Below are 18421 nucleotides of genomic sequence, written 5' to 3'. Positions count from 1 at the left end.
TTCATTATTTGTGACTTGAGACTCGACTTGAGACTTTCTCATTTTATTAAATCGACTTGGTGAAAAAATTGTCCGAAAATGCCAATATCGATGGCTTGTACAAAAGTGACTTGACATTTTTTAAATTAAGACTTGAGATTCGACTTGGGACTTGACTCAAAAGTGACTTTCGGGACTGGAGACTCGACTTGAGACTTGAACTGTAGTGACTTGAGACTCGATTTGGACTTGCCAATGACGACTTGAAGACAATACTGCCGAGAGGTGGTAAGTAGGTGGAAAAGTCCAAGTGGTAGGGCAGAAACATGAGTGGATAAGTCTACAGCACGATTAAACATCCCCTTATCCCAAGACCTTCCCGTCTGAGTCAGCTGACATGAATCAGCCATAGATAACTAATTTCAGTGTAGACTTAGCAGCAATATAACAGCTTCCACACTAGTAGCTGTAACTGGTATGAATATACTGTATACTTTTTAAAAAAAATCACATCCCCCATCCAAATTAATACTATAGAAAACTGTGGCTAAGGGGCCTTATAGAAGTATAGTGGATTTTCTTTCCTGCACAGGAATAATCTGTACTGGTATAGCCGAGCCCAAACAAGGAAGTTGTATCGTCTTAATGGCCTAGAGGACACAGCACAGGACTGAACTCAAGATAAAATACATAATTAAACCGCTATAGCTACAGTGCTGCAAGAATTGTGGGCAGGCAAAGCCATACGGAAATTTTCAAATGAAATCTGGAATTCTCACAGTCATTTCCAGGAGTTGTGGCTTTAAGTGAGCCAGCAAATGAAGCAAGATGCTGGCACTGCTGACGAGAGCTTGTACAAATTCTCATCATGTTTGGTGTTTTACTTGAATCACTCGACTGCAGGATTTACATACACACAGAACTGCCAACCAAGAATATTTGAAAATTGTCAGTTGGGCCCTCAAATAAATCAGAAGCCTGGTTTAAAAATAGTGATAGAAATGTAGCCGTGTTAGTCTGGGGTAGTTGAAGCAAAATGCAGGACAATGTAGCACTTTAAAGACTAACAAGATGGTTTATTAGATGAGAGCTTTCGTGGGCCAGACCCACTTCCTCAGATCAAATAGTGGAAGAAAGTAGTCACAACCATATATACCAAAGGATACAATTAAAAAAAATGAACAAATATGAAAAGGACAAATCACATTGCAGAACAGAAGGGGGATGCGGGGGGGGGGGGGAGAGGGAGGAAGGAAGGTAAGTGTCTGTGAATTGCTGATATTAAAGGTAGGGAGAGTGGGATGTTTGTGAGTTAATGGTATTAGAGGTGATAATTGGGGAAACTGTCTTGGTAATGGGTGAGATAGTTCAAATATTTGTTAAGTCCTTGTTGGAAAGTGTCGAATTTTAACATGAATGACAGTTCAGAGGATTCCCTTTCAAGTGCAGATGTAAAAGGTCTTTGTAGCAGAATGCAGGTGGTTAAGTCATTGAGAGAGTGTCCTTTCTGGTTAAAATGGCAAGAAACTGTTTTCTCTTTGTGATCTTGTCTCATATCTGTTTTGTGGGCATTGATCCTTTGGCGAAGTGTCTGAGACGTTTGTCCAATGTACATAGCAGACGGACACTTTCGGCACATGATAGCATAGATTATATTTCTGGATGCGCAGGAATATGTGTTCTTGATCTTATAACTCACTTGGTTAGGTCCAATAATGGTATCAGCAGAATGAATATGTGGACAAAGCTGGCAACGGGGTTTGTTGCAAGGGAAGGTACCAGGGTTGGTATTAGTGTGGTATGTCCTGTGGTGGTTGGTAAGAATCATCTTGAGGTTAGGTGGTTGTCTATAGGAGACTATGGGTCTGTCTCCCAGAGCCTCTTTGAGTATGGTATCCTGTTCCAATATAGGCTGTAGTTTCTTGATAATGTATTGGACAGGTTTAAGTTGGGGGTTGTAGGTGATGACAAGTGGTGTTCTATTGTTGGTTTTCTTGGGTCTGTCTTGAAGTAGATGGTTTCTAGGTATTCGTCTGGCTCTTTCAATTTGCTTTTTTATTTCTCAATGACTTAACCACCTGCATTCTGCTACAAAGACCTTTTACATCTGCACTTGAAAGGGAATCCTCTGAACTGTCATTCATGTTAAAATTCGACACTTTCCAACAAGGACTTAACAAATATTTGAACTATCTCACCCATTACCAAGACAGTTTCCCCAATGATTAGAAACCTACTTACACAACTTCTCTCCGCACCAGACAGAAGCAGCCTTACAATCCAAGATGAACAACATGCAATCAGTAACCAAGCAGGGTCAATGGTGAAATCTGAGCTGTAATGATCTGAGATACTGATTGGGTTAGTAATCCCTGTATCTCCGTTGCTCTCTCTCTGGCTACGCGTTATCAGAGCTTCTTCAGCCAATGGTTGGCCCTAGGACTAACTTCATGTCAGCTGGAGAGCGAGTATGTGTATTCTCAAACTGTCGAGGCCAGTGGTGGTCTCCGGTGTCAATCTGATGGGGAGGAGCCGGGCTGGAAGGGTTTGATTTTTTCCGGGAGCTGGTGAATGGTTCCGGCCATGGAAGTTCTGGTTGTCTAGCGGCAGAGCTTAGAACCTACAAAAGCTGCTTGGAAGCCTCCTTTCATAAAGCCCATTTTCCACCTGGGAATAGCCCCTAAACCTACTTTGTCACATAGAACTAAACCAGCACAAAGGAGTACAGGCAGGCCAAGAACGGTAAGCCAGCGGAAAACGGAAGAGCGGTTGGAAGAATCATCTACGACTCGAGTTCTCAAGGGCTTCAGGGCCCGGTGCCACTGGGTCAGGATGGTGTTTCTGGCTCCAGCCCATTGTCCTCGTCCAGTCAGGCGATACTGGCAGGGGGTACATGGGCCAAAGAAAACTTCCCAGGCCAGCTTGGGATCCGTCAGGAATAGCAGCAGCACATTGGGTTTTACACCGACACACGATGCGATTTCATCCATGTAGCCAAGGTAACTCATCTTGATTTTGCTCTCCTTGTGGGCAAGACCCCTTGATTAGGAAGTAAAATAAAGAGGTTACCCTGTTTCTGCGCAAACCCAACACTAAAACGCTTCCCTTTTCCCTGATTTGTACTAAACTCCCCGCTGAGCAAATGGTTGGAAGTGCAAACCAGGTATTCGACTGCATTAAAGCAATGGCGCTAGAATAACACCCCAAACATAATCCACATAAGATGCATCAATTTTATGCCCTTCACCTTGGTTCGGTGTGGCCACCCTCTCGCGCAATGGGAGCAGTGGAAAGAAGAAAAATCCACAGAAGGGCTACAAACCCAAAGAGGCTTCTTCTGTGAGGCGAGTTAAAAACGTAAGGAACCATCTCTGCCCTCGTCTGCCTGCCTGCTTCTCTTAGGTCACTTGTCACCAGGTCGTTAGGAACTAGCCTGAGATCATCGACTCGTCTCACAAGAGTTCAAAAGCTTCAGGGGGCAGCCGAGCTAGTCCGTACACGATACATTTAAAAAACACAAATAGTCTGGTAGCACTTTAAAGTCTAACAAAACATGTACATGAGCTTTTGTGGGCACAGCCCACTTCTTCAGATGACCACTGTATACAGTAGATTTAGAAATGTGTCTGGGATGGAAGCAGGAGGCATGAAGGTAAGTGTAGTGGTCGGTGGGTTTCCGATAGAAGGTGGTGGAAATTTGTCCATTATTTAATTGTACTGTGGAGTCCAGGAAGTGGATTTCCTGCGTGGACTGGTCCAGGCTGAGGTTGATGATGGGGTAGAAGTTGTTGAAATCCTCGTGAAATTCTTCACAAGTTTCTTTTCCCTGGGTCCATCCGAAGAAGTGGGCTGTGCCATGATACCGTCGACATGGTTTGTTAGTCTTTAAAGTGCTCCCAAGAGTTCTTCAGCGTTAGCCCTTAGCTAGGTGAGTTTTGATCTTGATCACGAACTCGATCGTAATTTGAACCAGCAACCAGGCAGTGAGATAGACACAAGTGATTGCGACTGTCAACAGGATTTGGGACCCCAGCCTCACTCCTTCTGCATTAGTCTCGTTGTCAAGTGATGTGTTTGCTCGCTAGAGTTAACGAAGGGCTTGCAAAGTTCACCGGAAGGTTGCTCCTCACTTGAGTCAAGCGCAGTGATGCTTTCAACGTAGTTGGGTAGGGGCTGCGCCGCCCACCGGTTCCCTGGGGCTCCAGGGCTGGGAGAGGTTGGGGGTGCTACCCTGGGACAGGGAGGGGGGAATTTGCCAGCAGCCTGTGAGGGTGAGCATGGTCTCTGGTGTGTGTGGCTGGTGGGGCTTACCTCCCCTAGCCACGGGATCACCGACTGCCCTTGAGAGTCTACAATGCCCAAGCCAAGGTCATTGGAAGAGTCTCTATTCCCTGGTTCTCTCAGTCCACAGGAAGATGTTGGGCACCCTGTCTTCCGGACGCCTTCCCCCGGGCCGAATTCCAGCAACTGAGAGGGAAGCTGTGAGAATTGCAACACCGCCAGGAAAGCACCAGGGCCCAACGCTGCGCCGGCGGGGTAAGGAAAGGAAATTCCTTTGGGACTGAAACGGGGTCAGCTGAGGGACCCCCAGAAGGCGGGTGTGGTCACTGTGTGAGCCAGGCTGTGATTGCTAGAGGACCCCCGCAATCCTGTCAGCCTTGGCTTGACTCAACACAAGGTAGGATGCGACATGCGCTGTTCTACCCCCGTCTCCTGAACACGGCCTGCAGGCAGAGCTCCGTCCGCCTGGCACCGGCCCTTGGCTCCTCTCCTCCAGAAGACAGGAGGGAGCCAGGCACAGGAAATAGCCGCCAGTTCTTTCTAGCCACAAGATGGTGCCACTGCTTTAGAGGAAACATTAATCTGAGGGTTGCAGCAGATCAAATAGACCCCGAGCACCTGAAAGGGGGCTACAAGGAGGAGGGAGAACAATTATTTCCCTTAATGTCTGAGGACAGGCCAAGAAGCAAGGGGCTTCCACTGCAGCCAGGGAGGTTCAGGTTGGACATTAGGGAAAAACTTCCTGCCTGTCAGGGGGTGAAACACGGGAATCCATTGCCTGGGGGGGTTGTGGAGTCTCCATCTCTGGGGATATTTAAGAGCAGGTTGCACCCCCACATCTCCAGCCCCCTTCCCTGACTCCTGCACTCCCCACCCTCCAGCCCCAAGCCCTGACTCCTGCACCCCCACCCTCCAGCCCCCCTGCCCTGACTCCTGCACCCCCACATCTCCAGCCCCCCTGCCCTGACTCCTGCACCCCCCACATCTCCAGCCCCGAGCCCTGACTCCTGCACCCCCCACCCTCCAGCCCCCCTGCCCTGACTCCTGCACCCCCCACATCTCCAGCCTCCGTGCCCTGACTCCTGCACCCCCCACATCTCCAGCCCCCGTGCCCTGACTCCTGCACCCCCCACATCTCCAGCCCCCCTGCCCTGACTCCTGCACCCCCCACATCTCCAGCCCCGAGCCCTGACTCCTGCACCCCCCACCCTCCAGCCCCCCTCCCCTGACTCCTGCACCCCCCACATCTCCAGCCCCCGTGCCCTGACTCCTGCACCCTCCACATCTCCAGCTCCCCTGCTCTGATTCCTGCACCCCCCACATCTCCAGCTCCCCTGCTCTGACTCCTGCTCCCCCCCCTCCAGCTCCCCTGCCCTGACTCCTGCACCCCCCCCTCCAGCTCCCCTGCCCTGACTCCTGCTCCCCCCACCTCCAGCCCCTTGCCCTGAGGGACCCGAGCGAGCAGGGCAAATCTAGTATGGAATAGAATAATTAGCATTTCGTACTGTTTAATTAGAAGCTGCTGCTTCTTGGCAACTTCAGCCACCAGCTGGCCTGCAGGAGGGAGCGGATTGAGCCCTGGGAACAAGAGAAAGCAGAGAGCGGACTAGCTCTTTGCATAGCTGATCCCTCAGGCCTGTTAAGCCGCTCGCCCACTTCCCGGCAGCCCCTCTTCCCCCCCACAGGCTGAGCTCGTTTTTGGCCCCACCCCCGCGTGTGTGGGGGGGCACCCACTCTACTAGTCTGCGCCTCTGGTGCGTGAGGGGAATGTGGGGCTTTTTGGCTTCTCACTTCTGCGCGGCTCCCGACTGATTTTCCTGTGGGTCGGCAGCCTGCGACCCCCAAACAGGTCCCCCCCCCCGAGCTAGATCCAAGCCAGCCTGTGGGGGTCGGTGTGAGCTAGGAATTACAGCTGCAGCGTGGACAACTCTCCCCCTCCCCCGCCCCCAATCTGCCTACCTTTAAAGACACTTGTGGCCCAGCGAGCCTGGAGTTCCGTCCCGGCCATGATGGAGCCCGTGAGCTCGATGAGGCCAAGGACGGCCAGCGTCGGTTTCTCCAGCGGGGGCGGGAAGACGGCTTTGTAAAGGGTGTACTTGCTCCTGCAAGCGTCGCGGACAGACTCCTCCAGGAAAGGAAAGGAGAAGGTGTACCCGGTGGCAAAGACCACCACGTCGATGTTCTCTTCCATGGTCCCGTCTTCAAAGATGGCGGCGCTCTCCGTGAACGCCTCCACGTCCGGTTTTACCACAACGGTGCCGCAGAGGATGCAGCTGGGCAGCTCGTCGTTCACGATTAAGCTCAGGATCGGGCTGGCGCACGGAAGGGAGAGAGAGCGAGAGCGATTGAGGGCAGGGTTGGCCCAGACGTGCTGTGTGACCGAGAACGGCGCTGGAGCCGGAATTCTGTCTCCACCACAGTGGATCGTGAGGTGTGGCAGAGCTAAGGGGGGCAGACCACACAGGGAGGTGTCTAGATAGGGGACGTGTGTGTGTGTGGGGGGGGATTTGCAGTGTTTGCCCAAGCCGTATCTGGTCTATGGACAAGCAGAAGCAGTTAAAACCCCAGAGCCAGAGCTGTCGTGAACCTAAGTTCCTGTCACTGATCTAGGATGAATGTGACCCAGCGACCTTAATGCTAAAGAGTCTTTGTCAGCTTTCTGAGCAGAGCTGGGTAAATCACTTATTTTTCAGTGTGGAGGTAAATGGGTCAAAAAATGAAGAAAAACTTGTTTCGGGTTGAAGTGCTCACCAAAGTTTTCTCTCAGCAAAAGAACCTTCGTCCCCCAAACCCTCCAAGCACCATTTTGGATTGAACAAATTGTTTTGTTCAACCCCAACCAATTGTTTTCATTCTATTTGTAGTTTGGGGTTTAAAAAAAAATGTTTGCAACGTGTTTCTTTTATTCAATCTACATGCCTTCCAAAGACAACCACTTTCCCAAACCAAAACTGGAAACATGTCAAGTGGGAAATGCCAAAGCAAATACATTTTGATTTTAAAAAAATAGCTTTTTAAAAAATTTTCGGCCAAAACTATTTGTCAAATTCCACCCAAATTAACAACTAGTTTGTTCACCCAAATTTGCATTTTTGCAGTAAAAAAACTATTTGCATAAAAAAAATCACCTAATTCTACCCCTGAGCTAGACTCCTGCCTTCTGTAGGGTAATGTACTAAATCCTTAAATTAAAGAAAGGAAAGGAAAGGAAAGGAAAGGAAAGGAAAGGAAAGGAAAGGAAAGGAAAGGAAAGGAACGTCTAGACTACATGCCTCTGGCGACATGGGATGAGGCATACCTGGGAGGTCGACAAATGCCTTTGATGTTGACTGCAGAGCGTCCAGACTACCGCGCTGAGCCAACAAACAGCTGATCAGCTCAGCACGGCAGCCATGTAAATTTAAATGAAGCGGCGATTATTTAAATCGCCACTTCATTTTCCTATGCCTGGTAGTCTAATCTACATGCCTCTGTCGTCAGAGGCATGTAGTCTAGACGGACGGACGGACGGACGGACGAACGAACGAACGAAAGAAAGAAAGGATCGCACCTTTTCTGAGGAATCAAACCGTAATTCGCATGGTCAAACCATGTGTTGAACTTCTTCAGTTTTAGCCGTCCCATGATGGCTGATGGGAAGAGCCCTTCGAGACAGGCGTGGAAACGAGTGGTGAGCATCATGTCAAGAGGGAAGCCATGGTCTGAGATACGACTAATCACCCAGGTGCCACTTCGGGTGCTGAGGAACACCTGGAAAATAATTAAGGCCGGAGAAATCTAAGGCCTGGGAATCTGGGTTCTTTCTGTGGTTGTTCTCATTGCTCAAACCACACCCTGCACGTTTGCTAGGAGGCCTTCAGCAGGAAAGGGCAGAGACTTTCCCAAGATAAGGAGGGAGGGGCAAGGAACCAAGCGCCGGATGAACCAATATGCAACTAATTTGCTAATGTCGCCTGGCACGTTTCCAGCGGCACTTTCCATGGGCAGTCATTGGACTTTTTTAAGACATCCAGACAGGCTTGCTGAGTTGGGGGGGTGGGTCGGAGAATAGGTCCGGGCCCTGCTCGTGAGTGGAGGACCATCAGTAAAACCATTGCAACACCGCGCCGTCCCCGTCTTTCAAAGAAGACTCCTGGGTAGGATTCTGGGGCACACCTGGGACCTGATGCACCGTGCTGGGCTGCTAAGCTGGAGACAGACAAGCTGGAACGGAGGAGGTGGAGACCAGGTGTGATCGGCCTTTGCTTGCAGCCCGTCCGATTGTTACACCCACCCCAACTGTTACACCGGGTGTGCCTGAGGAACGTGGACACTCGGTAGCACCCCAGGGCTGTACCTGCGCAGCCACCCGGCTGATCTCCACGGCGATATCTCCTCCGGAGTTCCCAACGCCAAGCACAAGGACTCGCTTCCCGCGGAAACGGGCGGGGTCTTTGTACTCCCAGCTGTGCAGGTACTGGCCTTGAAAGCGGGTTTCTATACCTGGGGAGGAAGCCGGGAGCCATTAAAGAAACGTGTCTGCCCCACTGAGACAAGGCCTCATTGAATCAGGTGATTTCTGTGAAAGCACAGAATCCCGGTTCAAATGCTTGTGAACGGTGCCTACATGTGCAAATCCATTGATTGCAATCACAACAGAACCCAAGGGCGACAGTGCTCACTTGCCATTGAGTTTCAGTGACACCTACTGGTGCTGGAAAAAAAAGAGAGGCTGTGTTTTTGAATCCCCCCTTTGCGAGCGCTGCAGGGCAATTGATTTATCCTTGGGGGCTTTCCAAAGGGAGGCAGGGCACTTGGCCTGGTGGGACTCTCATGGGGGAGGCATCTGGCTGATTTTGTCGTTCGTTGCAAAGCCAGACGCTGTCTCCTGGTAGGTCTGGGAAGCTGCGTATTGGCTCTGCTCAGCACTGTCATAGCCGGGACCCCTCTGGTCAGCTTATGCTTTACCCACATCACATTAAACCCCCCGCACAGCACAGGCTCATGAGTGACCTTGTTGGCAACCTCAACAGGGAGGTAGGAGCCGAAAGGCCTGGAGGATAAAATACCCGCTTACTACAGCAACTGCTCCATCCAGATGTGAATTCACCATATTCACTAATGCTGGAACTCGTCCCACCATGGACAGCTTGGCCGGGGGGAGTTTCACCCACGCTCCGTGCGGCTCTCGGCCAGCGGGTCTGCCGGGAACCCAGGACTTACCAGGGAAAGACTCCAGCGGCAAATGGGGCTCTGCATAGTGGCCACTGCACACCAGAACAGCGTCAAAAATGGCCGACTCGGTCCGCCCACCAGTCTCGGTGACGACGGTCCACTGGCCGGTGGTGGAGAAGTCTGGCTGTTTCCTGACACTACGTACTGTGGTCTGCCGGGAAGCCACATGAAAAGCAAAACACCATTAGGTTCTGCGTGGGACGGGTTAGAGCCACATCCTCAACAGTCTCTGGGCTCCTAAATCCCATTGAGAGTTAGACAGTCCTCTGGGAGTTGGGCACTGACACACCTTTGGGGTTCTGGGCCTCTCTGGGTAGGCCTGGAGGTACAGACATTTCTTTCATCCATTAACATGCAAGATCTCTGCTTTGGCCCCATTGCACCAGGACAGTGAGACTAAGGAGTTGAAAAGTGTTAGGTGAGGGATGTGACCATCACCCAGGCCTTGAGCCTCCTTCCACTAGCACTGGGGAACAGTCCGGCCCTGGCTACTTCAAGGATTAGGGGAGTACAAGGGTGACTTAAACCATCTTTGTCCTGTAGGTCCTGCACCCAACATGTCTCAGCCAGTCCTGAAGACCTGGCGCGTCAGCCGCAACGCTCAGTTAGCTTTCCTGGGTTTCTCTTTGCCGCCCGGGCGACTGCACACGCACGAACCCTCGCCTCCCTTCCTACCTGGAAGCGGATGTGCCGGAGAAGGTCAAAGTTGTCGGCATACAGCCTGAAATACTCCAGGAGCCTGGCATGGGTCATGTAGTTGGGGTAATCCTCCGGGAAGGGGAAGTCGCTGAAGCACATCATCTCCTTGGAGGTGTTGGTGATCACAGATCGGTAGACGCTGATCCTCCCGGCTTCCTGTGCCAAAGGTGCAAACAGTGACCGATGGAGAGGGATTTACCCGACTTGGGTCGTCGGAGGGGGTGAAACTGCCGGCTGGCCCATGAGACCTTCCATGCCATGGCCACAGGTCTTGTCTACCCTGGGAAGTTATTTCAGAGTGAGGGATGGGGTGGATTTAAAGGGCTATAGACCTTCTGGCATAGTTCTTTATGGCCTGGTCTGCATCAAAGGGGGCAGTTGACTTAAAATACGCAGCTCCAGCGACATTCATTACGTAGCTGGAGTCGACCTATCTTACATCGTGTTTTTGGGCCATCCACATCACGGGAGGTCAACGGATCAAACGCTCCCATCAACTTCCCTTCCTCCTTGCAACAAGCAGGAGTACCGGTGCCGACGGGTCGCCCTCTGGGCTCCACTTAGCGGGTCTTAACTAGACCCCCTAAATTGAACACTAGAAAAATCAATCAACCTCCAGAGGGTTGGTCTTCTCCATAGCATAAACAAGCCCTACGTGGAGCCTCTTCTTTCCGAAGCAGAGAGCTCGCAAGGCTGGCCCCCACTCTGACACAGCGAGTGCAAAAGGCGGGGGCCCCCAAGCGCCTATCCTGGTTTCACTCAATCCACTTCCAAAGTGGGTTCAGCTAACCCAGGCGGGGGACAGACCCAGAACAGAGCCAAACCAGACATGCTTAATCCAGGATCAGCGTATCCACGTGGGGAGCTATTTTTCTGCAGTAGCGACTCCGGTCAATTTCTCCACAAGCCCAGGCCCCCAGACTCCTTATATCCCCGTCTCAGGAATGATCTTACCGGAGGACTGGACACACCCGAATTCCTGGGGAAGAGTAGCTAGTGGTGTGCCAGAGATGGAGGCTCTGTCGTGCCAAGACGTTCTTGTCGTCCCTAGCCTGAAAACTGTGCCTAGGTTCATGGGTACTCATGGGTGGCGGGTATGCTAGGCAGGAGAAGGCATTGCCTTCCAAAACTGCCAGCCTGGCCCCACCCATACTCCTCCCCTAGAATGCCTAATGGGGGCAGAGAGGCTGGGGGCGGAGCCTGGGCAGAAGGGGTGGGGCTGGGGCAGGGTTGGAGGCTTGCCCCCAGCAGCCCAACCTCCACCCACCGCCCACATGGGTACTGTCTCTTTGGCTGCACATGGGAACGATGGGACTAGTCAAAGCACGGGCAGGCAGGCCGGCTCCAGGGCTAAAGACCGTCAGCAGGAACGGAAACCCCACCCACCGTGAACCTCCAGAGGCCGCCGATGTCGTCACTTTGCTCGAAGCAGGTGGGCTCCAGCCCCTCCTCCAGACAGCACTTGATGGCGCACAGCCCGCTGGAGCCCGCGCCGACGATCGCCACGCTCCGGACCATCCTGCCCTGCAGCGGGGAGAGTCAGCGTCCTTCCCGGGAGCGCCTCGCCTCGTGAGAGTCCAACTGGAGCACGGCAGGGAAACAAAGGGTTAAGTCGGCGGAGTTTCTGCAGCCCAGTGACAGACAAAGGCGACTCTGATGTTAAAGATAGATAAATCCGTGGAGGGTTGGCCCATCAATACTTGTTAGCCAGGCTGGGGAGGAACGGTGTCCCTAGTGTAGGGGTGGGCTGCCCTGGAAGGGTGGAAGGAGACTTTATGCGCTACCCTGCCCCCAAGCCCTGATTGGCCTGGGGGTGAGAGGCGCGCACCAAGTTTCCTCTGCCCCACTCCTACCCTGCTACATGCTCCTGGCAGGGCGGAGGTAATTTTGTGCACTCCCCCTGCCCCCAGATCCTAATTGGCCGGGAGGAGGAGGGGGCGGAGGAGCAACAGGACTGCCGTGGGCCAGATCAACTTGGATGATTCCCTGTTCTGTTCATTCCCTCTGGGGCGCCTGGCATCGGCCGCTGTCGGCAGACAGGACACTGGGCTAGGTGGACTATTGGTCTCCAGGGGTCACCAACTGAAATCAATAGGCAGCAGGTTTAAAACAAACTAAAGGAAGTTTTTCTTCACGGAGGGCACAGTCAACCTGTGGAACTCCTTGCCAGAGGATGTTGAGAAGACCAGGACTTTAACAGGGTGCAAAAAAGAACTAGATACATTCATGGCGGTTAGGTCCAGCAATGGCTGTCAGCCAGGATGGGTAGGAAAGGTGCCTGCAGTCTAGGAATGGGAGACCGGAGAGGGATCAGTTGATGGTTCCCGGTTCTGTTCCCTCCCGCTGGGGCACTGGCATTAGCCACTGTGGGCAGACAGGACCCTGGGCTGGGTGGCCCTTTGGTCTGACCCCGTCTGGCCATTCTTCTGACCCAGCACAGCCCCCCCGGATAAACAACCAAGGAGGAGTCTGCCGTCTGGCAGCCGCTGGGACGTGAGAGGGAGGCTCGCGGGGTCGGACCGAAGGGCACCCGCCCGAGAGCCAGTCACCCGCCGGGGGAAGTGAAGTCCGAGGGGCACTTCCCTGGCTTCGGCACTGCCCTGGTGGCATCAGCTAGCCAACGGCTCGGCTCCAACGCCCTCCCCCGGAGGCTCCCCTGCAGCAGAGTCCTCGTAACGGCGACGAGGCTGGGCCCAGAATTCCTGAGGGGCCGTGTCCCTGCGCTCGCGGTCACTCGGCACAGGGCTGAGGTGTCCCCACGCCGGGGCCTGTCTCCTCCCCGGCCGCTTCCCTGCTCCTTCCACTGAATGCATGAAAGAGCAATGGGAAGGGAGAGGCTCAAGGAAGAAGGGAGCCGCCACTGGGCCTGGGGGACCCTGCAAACAGCTGTTCCTGACACGGCCCGGGCCTCCCTCCCAGCCCCTCGCGGCACCGCGGGTCAGTCTCTGGCGCGAGCCTGTCGCCCACCTCTGACTCCGTCCCTCCAGGCCGTGTGTCTGGCAACGCCTCTCTGCTGGGCCCCCTGTCGCTCTTGCCTCTCTGCTCCAGCGCCGAGGGCCGGCCAGCTCAGCCCTGGCTCCCCCTCCGTGTGCCCCGTCTCCGCTCCGGGCTGCTCCAGCTCCCCCTCCAGCTCCGTCCTGCCTCCGGCCCAGCTCTGGCCCCCCTCACTCCCTGCCGCTGTTCCGTCTCCAGCTATTGCTCCTTGGCTCTGCTCAGGGCCCCCACCTAGCCCTCCTTCCAGACTCCTGACTCACTCTTTGGCCTCCCCACCCTGCAAGCTGGCTGCTTTGGAGAACGGCCCCTCCCCAGCGGCCCTGAGGATTGTCAGTCTCAGGCTCCGGAGTCCTCTCCGGCCTGCCCCCTTTCTCCTCCTGAGGGGAGAGCCGGCCCAAATCTCCCTGCCCCACTTAGGTCCAGCGGGGGGCTGGCAGGCGCGGACACTAGGTTCCCCACCCCGCAGGGCAGGTGCTAGGCAAGACGGACACACGCAGGCGACGGTTTCATCCCTTTTTCTCTCAGGACTTTGCTCCTGCTGCAAAGAGACGAGGCGTCGGGCGCGGCCGCGCGGGGACCGTGCGCACCCAGCTCACAGATTCCCAGCGGGGAGGACGGGGGGCGTCGGGCCTGTCGGGGGTGGTCACCCACCCTGGCGCCCTCACTTCAGCGTGGGGGAAACGGCCGATTCGCCTCAGGAGCGGCGACAGCAGGAAGCCAGCTGCCTGGAGGGTGCGCTGGGAGTGACTGGAGAAGTGAGAGAGCAGCAGCGGGGCCTGTAACGGGGACGTCCTCTCCCCCAAAGCACCGCTCCGCCGGCGTAGGCGGCTATCTGCGACGAGCGGGCCTGGCTTGACAGGCGGGACGGGGAGAGAGGTTGTTAGCCAGCCAGGATGCCTGACTAGACGATCTAGTTACAGACTCTGACTGGAATAGCGGGGCTTCCCTCCCACGTAAAACGAGACCCATTCGCACGGCCAGACACCGGCAAGGACAGGCCGTCCGCTGCGACCAGCGTGGAGCACAGGCGCATCTTTGCTTCCAAGGGCGTTCCCCAGTTCCTGTCCCTGCCCCTGGAAGCAGGCCATCCAGGGGGCTGAGAGACCAGCTGCTGAGTGTTTCCCTCGGCGTTCCGTTTGTCCCCTGCTCTCTTGACAACTTGTTTTTAAGGAAGAACCGCTGGCTCGCCTCGGATAATGTGCTCGGCCTTCTGCCTGAGGAGACAGGACTCCTCGGGGACCCTATGGAAAAGCCTGTGAGCTAACAACATAACCCCCTGCCCTTGTTTCCGGCCAGAACAGCTGGGCGCAGAGCAGGGCTGAGATGCAAAAGGAGCAGAGTGGAGGACCAGCCCCGTGCATAGGGTGCTAGCCGAGCCTCTCTCAGAGCTGGGTTACAGCCTCTATTTCGCTACAGGCTTCCTGTGTGACCTCGGTCAACTCCCTTAGCCACAGCGTGGGTCAGTTTCCCATCAGGACAGTGGGGAGAACAGCGCTGTCCTGCCTCCCAGGGGTTTGGGTGGCTGGAGGGATCAACGATTGTGAGGTGCTCGGATTCTGCATGGAGGGGGCCCGGTGTAAATACAACCAGGCCCGGGGCACATCCAGGAGACACCGGCTGCAAAGATCACATACCACTAAGCCGAGGAGACCTGACAGCCAGCGGGATTCGTGGACCCTCAGCGTTCGTGAAAAACGGGGGCTTTTTTTTCAGCCCCTGGCTTCACACTTGACCCTTTCCTGCCTTTGCTGAGGCAGTTTGGGTGTTGGTTTGTGCGCCCAGAGTCAGAAGAGGAACGTTCTGGCCAGAAGGGCAGCGGAGCTCCCGGGTTTCTCACCCACTGAGCCACCTGCACGTCCTGGGGGGTTCCACGCTGCTTTCCCGCCGCACCGTGCCTGGCCACGCGCCGGGAGACGAGAGTGCCGGGGAACGCAGGCCGTGAAGGGAAGTGGAAAGCCCGGGAAGTTGCATTAACTTGGCTTTTTTATTATGCTTATTTTTATTCAGCCTTTCCCCAGCCTTCAACTGGGTTTTTTAAAGGTCTTTTAAAAAAATCCCATACCCAATAAACCATTCTTTAAATAATGCACCTGACTGCCCTCTAACAGCCCCACGGGGCGGTAGTGACTGGTTGGAGACAGCCATCTCCTCCGCTTGTGGTCCAGGGACTGCTCGAGAGCCACGACCCCCCTGCACTGCCCACCGGGAGCCGTTCCAGGTAAGCCCCTTCTGCCCCAGCCTCAAAGCTGGCACCCCCTCCTACATCCAAAACCCATCCTCAGCCCCACCCCGGAGCCCACACTCTAGTCAAATCACGATGGGTCGCGGCATTGACAATTTTCTTCAACTGGGTCATGCGAAAAGACGTCTGAAAACCGCGGCTTTACAGTATGGACTCACCTCGAGCCAGACTGACCCCGTGGAGGGCTGACCTAGCAGGTCGCTCCATCCTAGAGACTTAAAGGAAGGCCAGGCAGTACAATTGCAAAGCTGTAGCTGAGGATGAACACACGGAGCCGTGATCGAAAGGATAAGGACCCTGGCCAGCGTGGCGGGGTTATTACAAAAGAGCCCTGAAAATTCCAGGGTTCAGATGAAATGAAGGGAGATTCCCATGTTCTCAGTTGTTTGGGTCTCTGCTTCTGCACCTACTCAAGACCTTGTGGGGGGAAAAAAATTAAAACTTGGCTAATTTCTTCTTCCGTAGCGAATGCATCTCTTTAACCCAGCACCTTCCAAAGGCTCAGTGAAAGCCAAAGCCTCAAAACCTACTCTAAACTTCCCAGGGGTCAAACAAATTGGCTAGTCCAACCAGCAGTAGGAGGGAGATATGAAACAGAATGATTTATTTGACCCTAGCTAAGGAAATTCTTCCAGAGGCGCTAGAACAGGAGAAAAAATTCAGTTTGAAGTTTATTAGTTTGCTGTTCAGAATGCTAGAAGGCAGTTAAAAAAACAACACCAGAGCATATGAAGGAAAACTGCCTACAACTTTAGTTACTTCCCGATCCACAGGAGCTATGGACACTTTGAACAGTTTTATTTGAGTCTTTCCAATCAGATTTAGGCTCCTACATTTTGGAAAAATGAATAAAGGTACTGAGGAGTCTAAATAGGATTGGAAGTCAATGGAACTTGGTCTCTTAAGAATCCAAGTCACTTTTGAAAATGGGACGTATTTTGTATGAAACGTCAGTTACACACAGACGTATGATAAGCTACAGCAGCGCATGTCATTTTAAGAACATAAGCCGAACAGTTCTATGCAGCTCGAAAACTTGTCCCTCCAGCCCCCGAAAGTGGCTGCAGTGAAAGATACCAGATGAGTGAAGCGGTTTCTCTTTTATGAACTTGAGTAGTAACGAATAGGTACTTACGTTTATCCAAAGTCATGTCAAAGAATTATTCCACGGAGGAATTAAACACGGAAACGCTGCTCTGTACATATGCAAGAAGCCATTTTCAAACAAAGTCTAGCACTTCCTCACCGGGGCTTTTTAAATCAAACTTGTCAATCAGAATCCACCCGGGGGCTCTGGACACATCCCAAGTTGGCAGCTTGATCTCTGAAAGCCGGACAAACGCAGTCCTGAATAAGGACTGTAGGGAAAGCCACTCACCTTTCTGGTTTGAGGTGGTGTCTTTTTCGTTTTGCATTCGACCGGGTTCCGGGAGAAGTTTGTCTCGTTATAAATTACAGGAGAGAGTGAAGTCCGCAGGGTTGCAGCTGACTCGGATTCCACAGCTCCTGTGACCTTTGCACCCCTGCCCCCCACGTCTGTGTAGCGCTGAAATTCACAGGCGTTCCCATTCACACTGGGGGAAAAAAAAACCACACTCAGACTGAATGGCTGCCCATAGCAACCTAGACAGCTGATCCATGCAGGCCGATTAAGTGGGTCTGCAAAATATTTACGGCCGGGGGAAGGGAAAAAGGCGAAGTCACAAGGTGCATTCCTGCAGTTCTGGCAGCTGATATGGGAGCAGCCCCTCCATTTATATGGTCCTGCATCAGTGTTCTCTCTAATTTTCTCCACCCGTGTGCGGAATAAGTTTTGTTCTGTGCACCGAGGCATGTGCAGATGTGCACCACGAGTAGAAACACGGGCTGCCGGCTGCGAGTGGTCTGCTAATCAGCGGGGCAGCATTCAAATTTATCCTGGTGGCCGCCCAAGTGCTGAGCTTACAGGAAACACTGGTCAGCATTAAGGTGGGGGGAGAGGAAAGGGAGGAAAATGAATAGACTGCATCCCTGAGAAGATGGACTGTGGTCTAGAGTAGCGTTTCTTAAACTTTTTAAGACCGAGGAACACCAAACAATAATGATTTGTTCTTGAGGAACACCAAGGATTTTTTGTTGAGGGAAAAAAAAAACAAAAACCTGGTCGCCTGCCCGTTTAAGGGCAGCTATTTTGAACTCTGTTGACTAGCACTGTGGCCTGTGGTCATCTGTCTGTCTGAGGTGCTAACATGGCCCTTGTTGCTGTAGCATTTTGTGTTTTCCTCCCCACGCCCCAATTAGGCCAGGAAGGGCTGTTCTCCAGCAAACAGAGGCAGGGCTGAGGACAGACTTTGACAGGCCTGGGGAAGGGGGCGGGGCTGGGTGCTTGGAAGGGGCGGGGCTGGAGCCTAGCCTTCCCCAGCCAGCCCTTCAGTGCACACAGCGTCTGGGGCTGTGGTGGCGATTTAAGGCCCCGGAGCTTCTGGCTGTGGCAGAAGCCCGGGGCCCATTTAAAGTGCCGGGCCCTGGGGCAGCTCCCTGTACGGAGGGAAACTGAGGCACAGAGCGGGTTCCCAAGGTCACCCCGGAAGTCTGGGGAGGAGCTGGGCCTTCAATCCAGGCCACACGGTCCGCGGCAAAGGAGGGGATTTTGAGCCTGGGTCTTCCAAAGCCCAGCCTAGCCCTCTAGTCAGAGGGCCACCCGTTCGCCCACGAAGCACACAACCATGGAAGAACTGGCAAGCAACTCGATACATTCAGAGCCGCCCCCGGAGGAGCTGATGGGTTTATTACTTGAAAGAGACGGTAAATGGAGGCACAGAGGTGAGTGAACTGCGCAAGATCTCAAGGAGCTAAGACTTCCAGAGAGGGCAGAGCGTCCACGGACAGGAGCTACTCTCCTCTTGGCCTGATGGAGGAATCCGCCGGGTAACTGGCAAATAAGCAAAGGTTTTCCCCTGGGAAGTGCTGGACCTTGGTGCCAATGAACTCCAGAGAGATTGGAGGGATCTCAGGGCCTTCCGGATTTGGGGC

General features: G+C 53.6%; 1 protein-coding gene across 5 annotated transcripts; it reads right to left on the bottom strand.

Annotated features, from left to right (window-relative positions):
- Positions 1–27: 27 nt before the first annotated feature.
- Positions 28–17046, bottom strand: LOC102459727 (flavin-containing monooxygenase 4). 5 transcript variants are annotated; one of them, XM_075937030.2, is made up of 10 exons: positions 16788–17046; positions 16545–16605; positions 11560–11754; positions 10150–10329; positions 9463–9625; positions 8597–8742; positions 7811–8010; positions 6220–6572; positions 5766–5838; positions 28–3018 (listed from the first exon to the last, which is right to left on the bottom strand). In XM_075937030.2, exons 3-10 carry the CDS (start codon positions 11689–11691, stop codon positions 2580–2582), a joined length of 1686 nt encoding a protein of 561 aa, XP_075793145.2. In that variant the 5' UTR covers positions 11692–11754; positions 16545–16605; positions 16788–17046; the 3' UTR covers positions 28–2579. The 5 variants fall into 5 exon arrangements, with proteins under 5 accessions (XP_075793145.2, XP_075793144.2, XP_075793146.2 ...); XM_075937029.2 differs by lacking the exon at positions 16545–16605; XM_075937031.2 differs by lacking the exon at positions 16788–17046 and having other exon boundaries at positions 16545–16781.
- Between the last annotated feature and the right edge of the window lie 1375 nt (positions 17047–18421).

This window comes from Pelodiscus sinensis, chromosome 9 (assembly GCF_052426305.1).
Source record: "Pelodiscus sinensis isolate ZL-2025 chromosome 9, ASM5242630v1, whole genome shotgun sequence".
Taxonomy (NCBI): domain Eukaryota; kingdom Metazoa; phylum Chordata; order Testudines; family Trionychidae; genus Pelodiscus; species Pelodiscus sinensis.
This window is presented reverse-complemented; position numbering and strand designations above follow the sequence as displayed.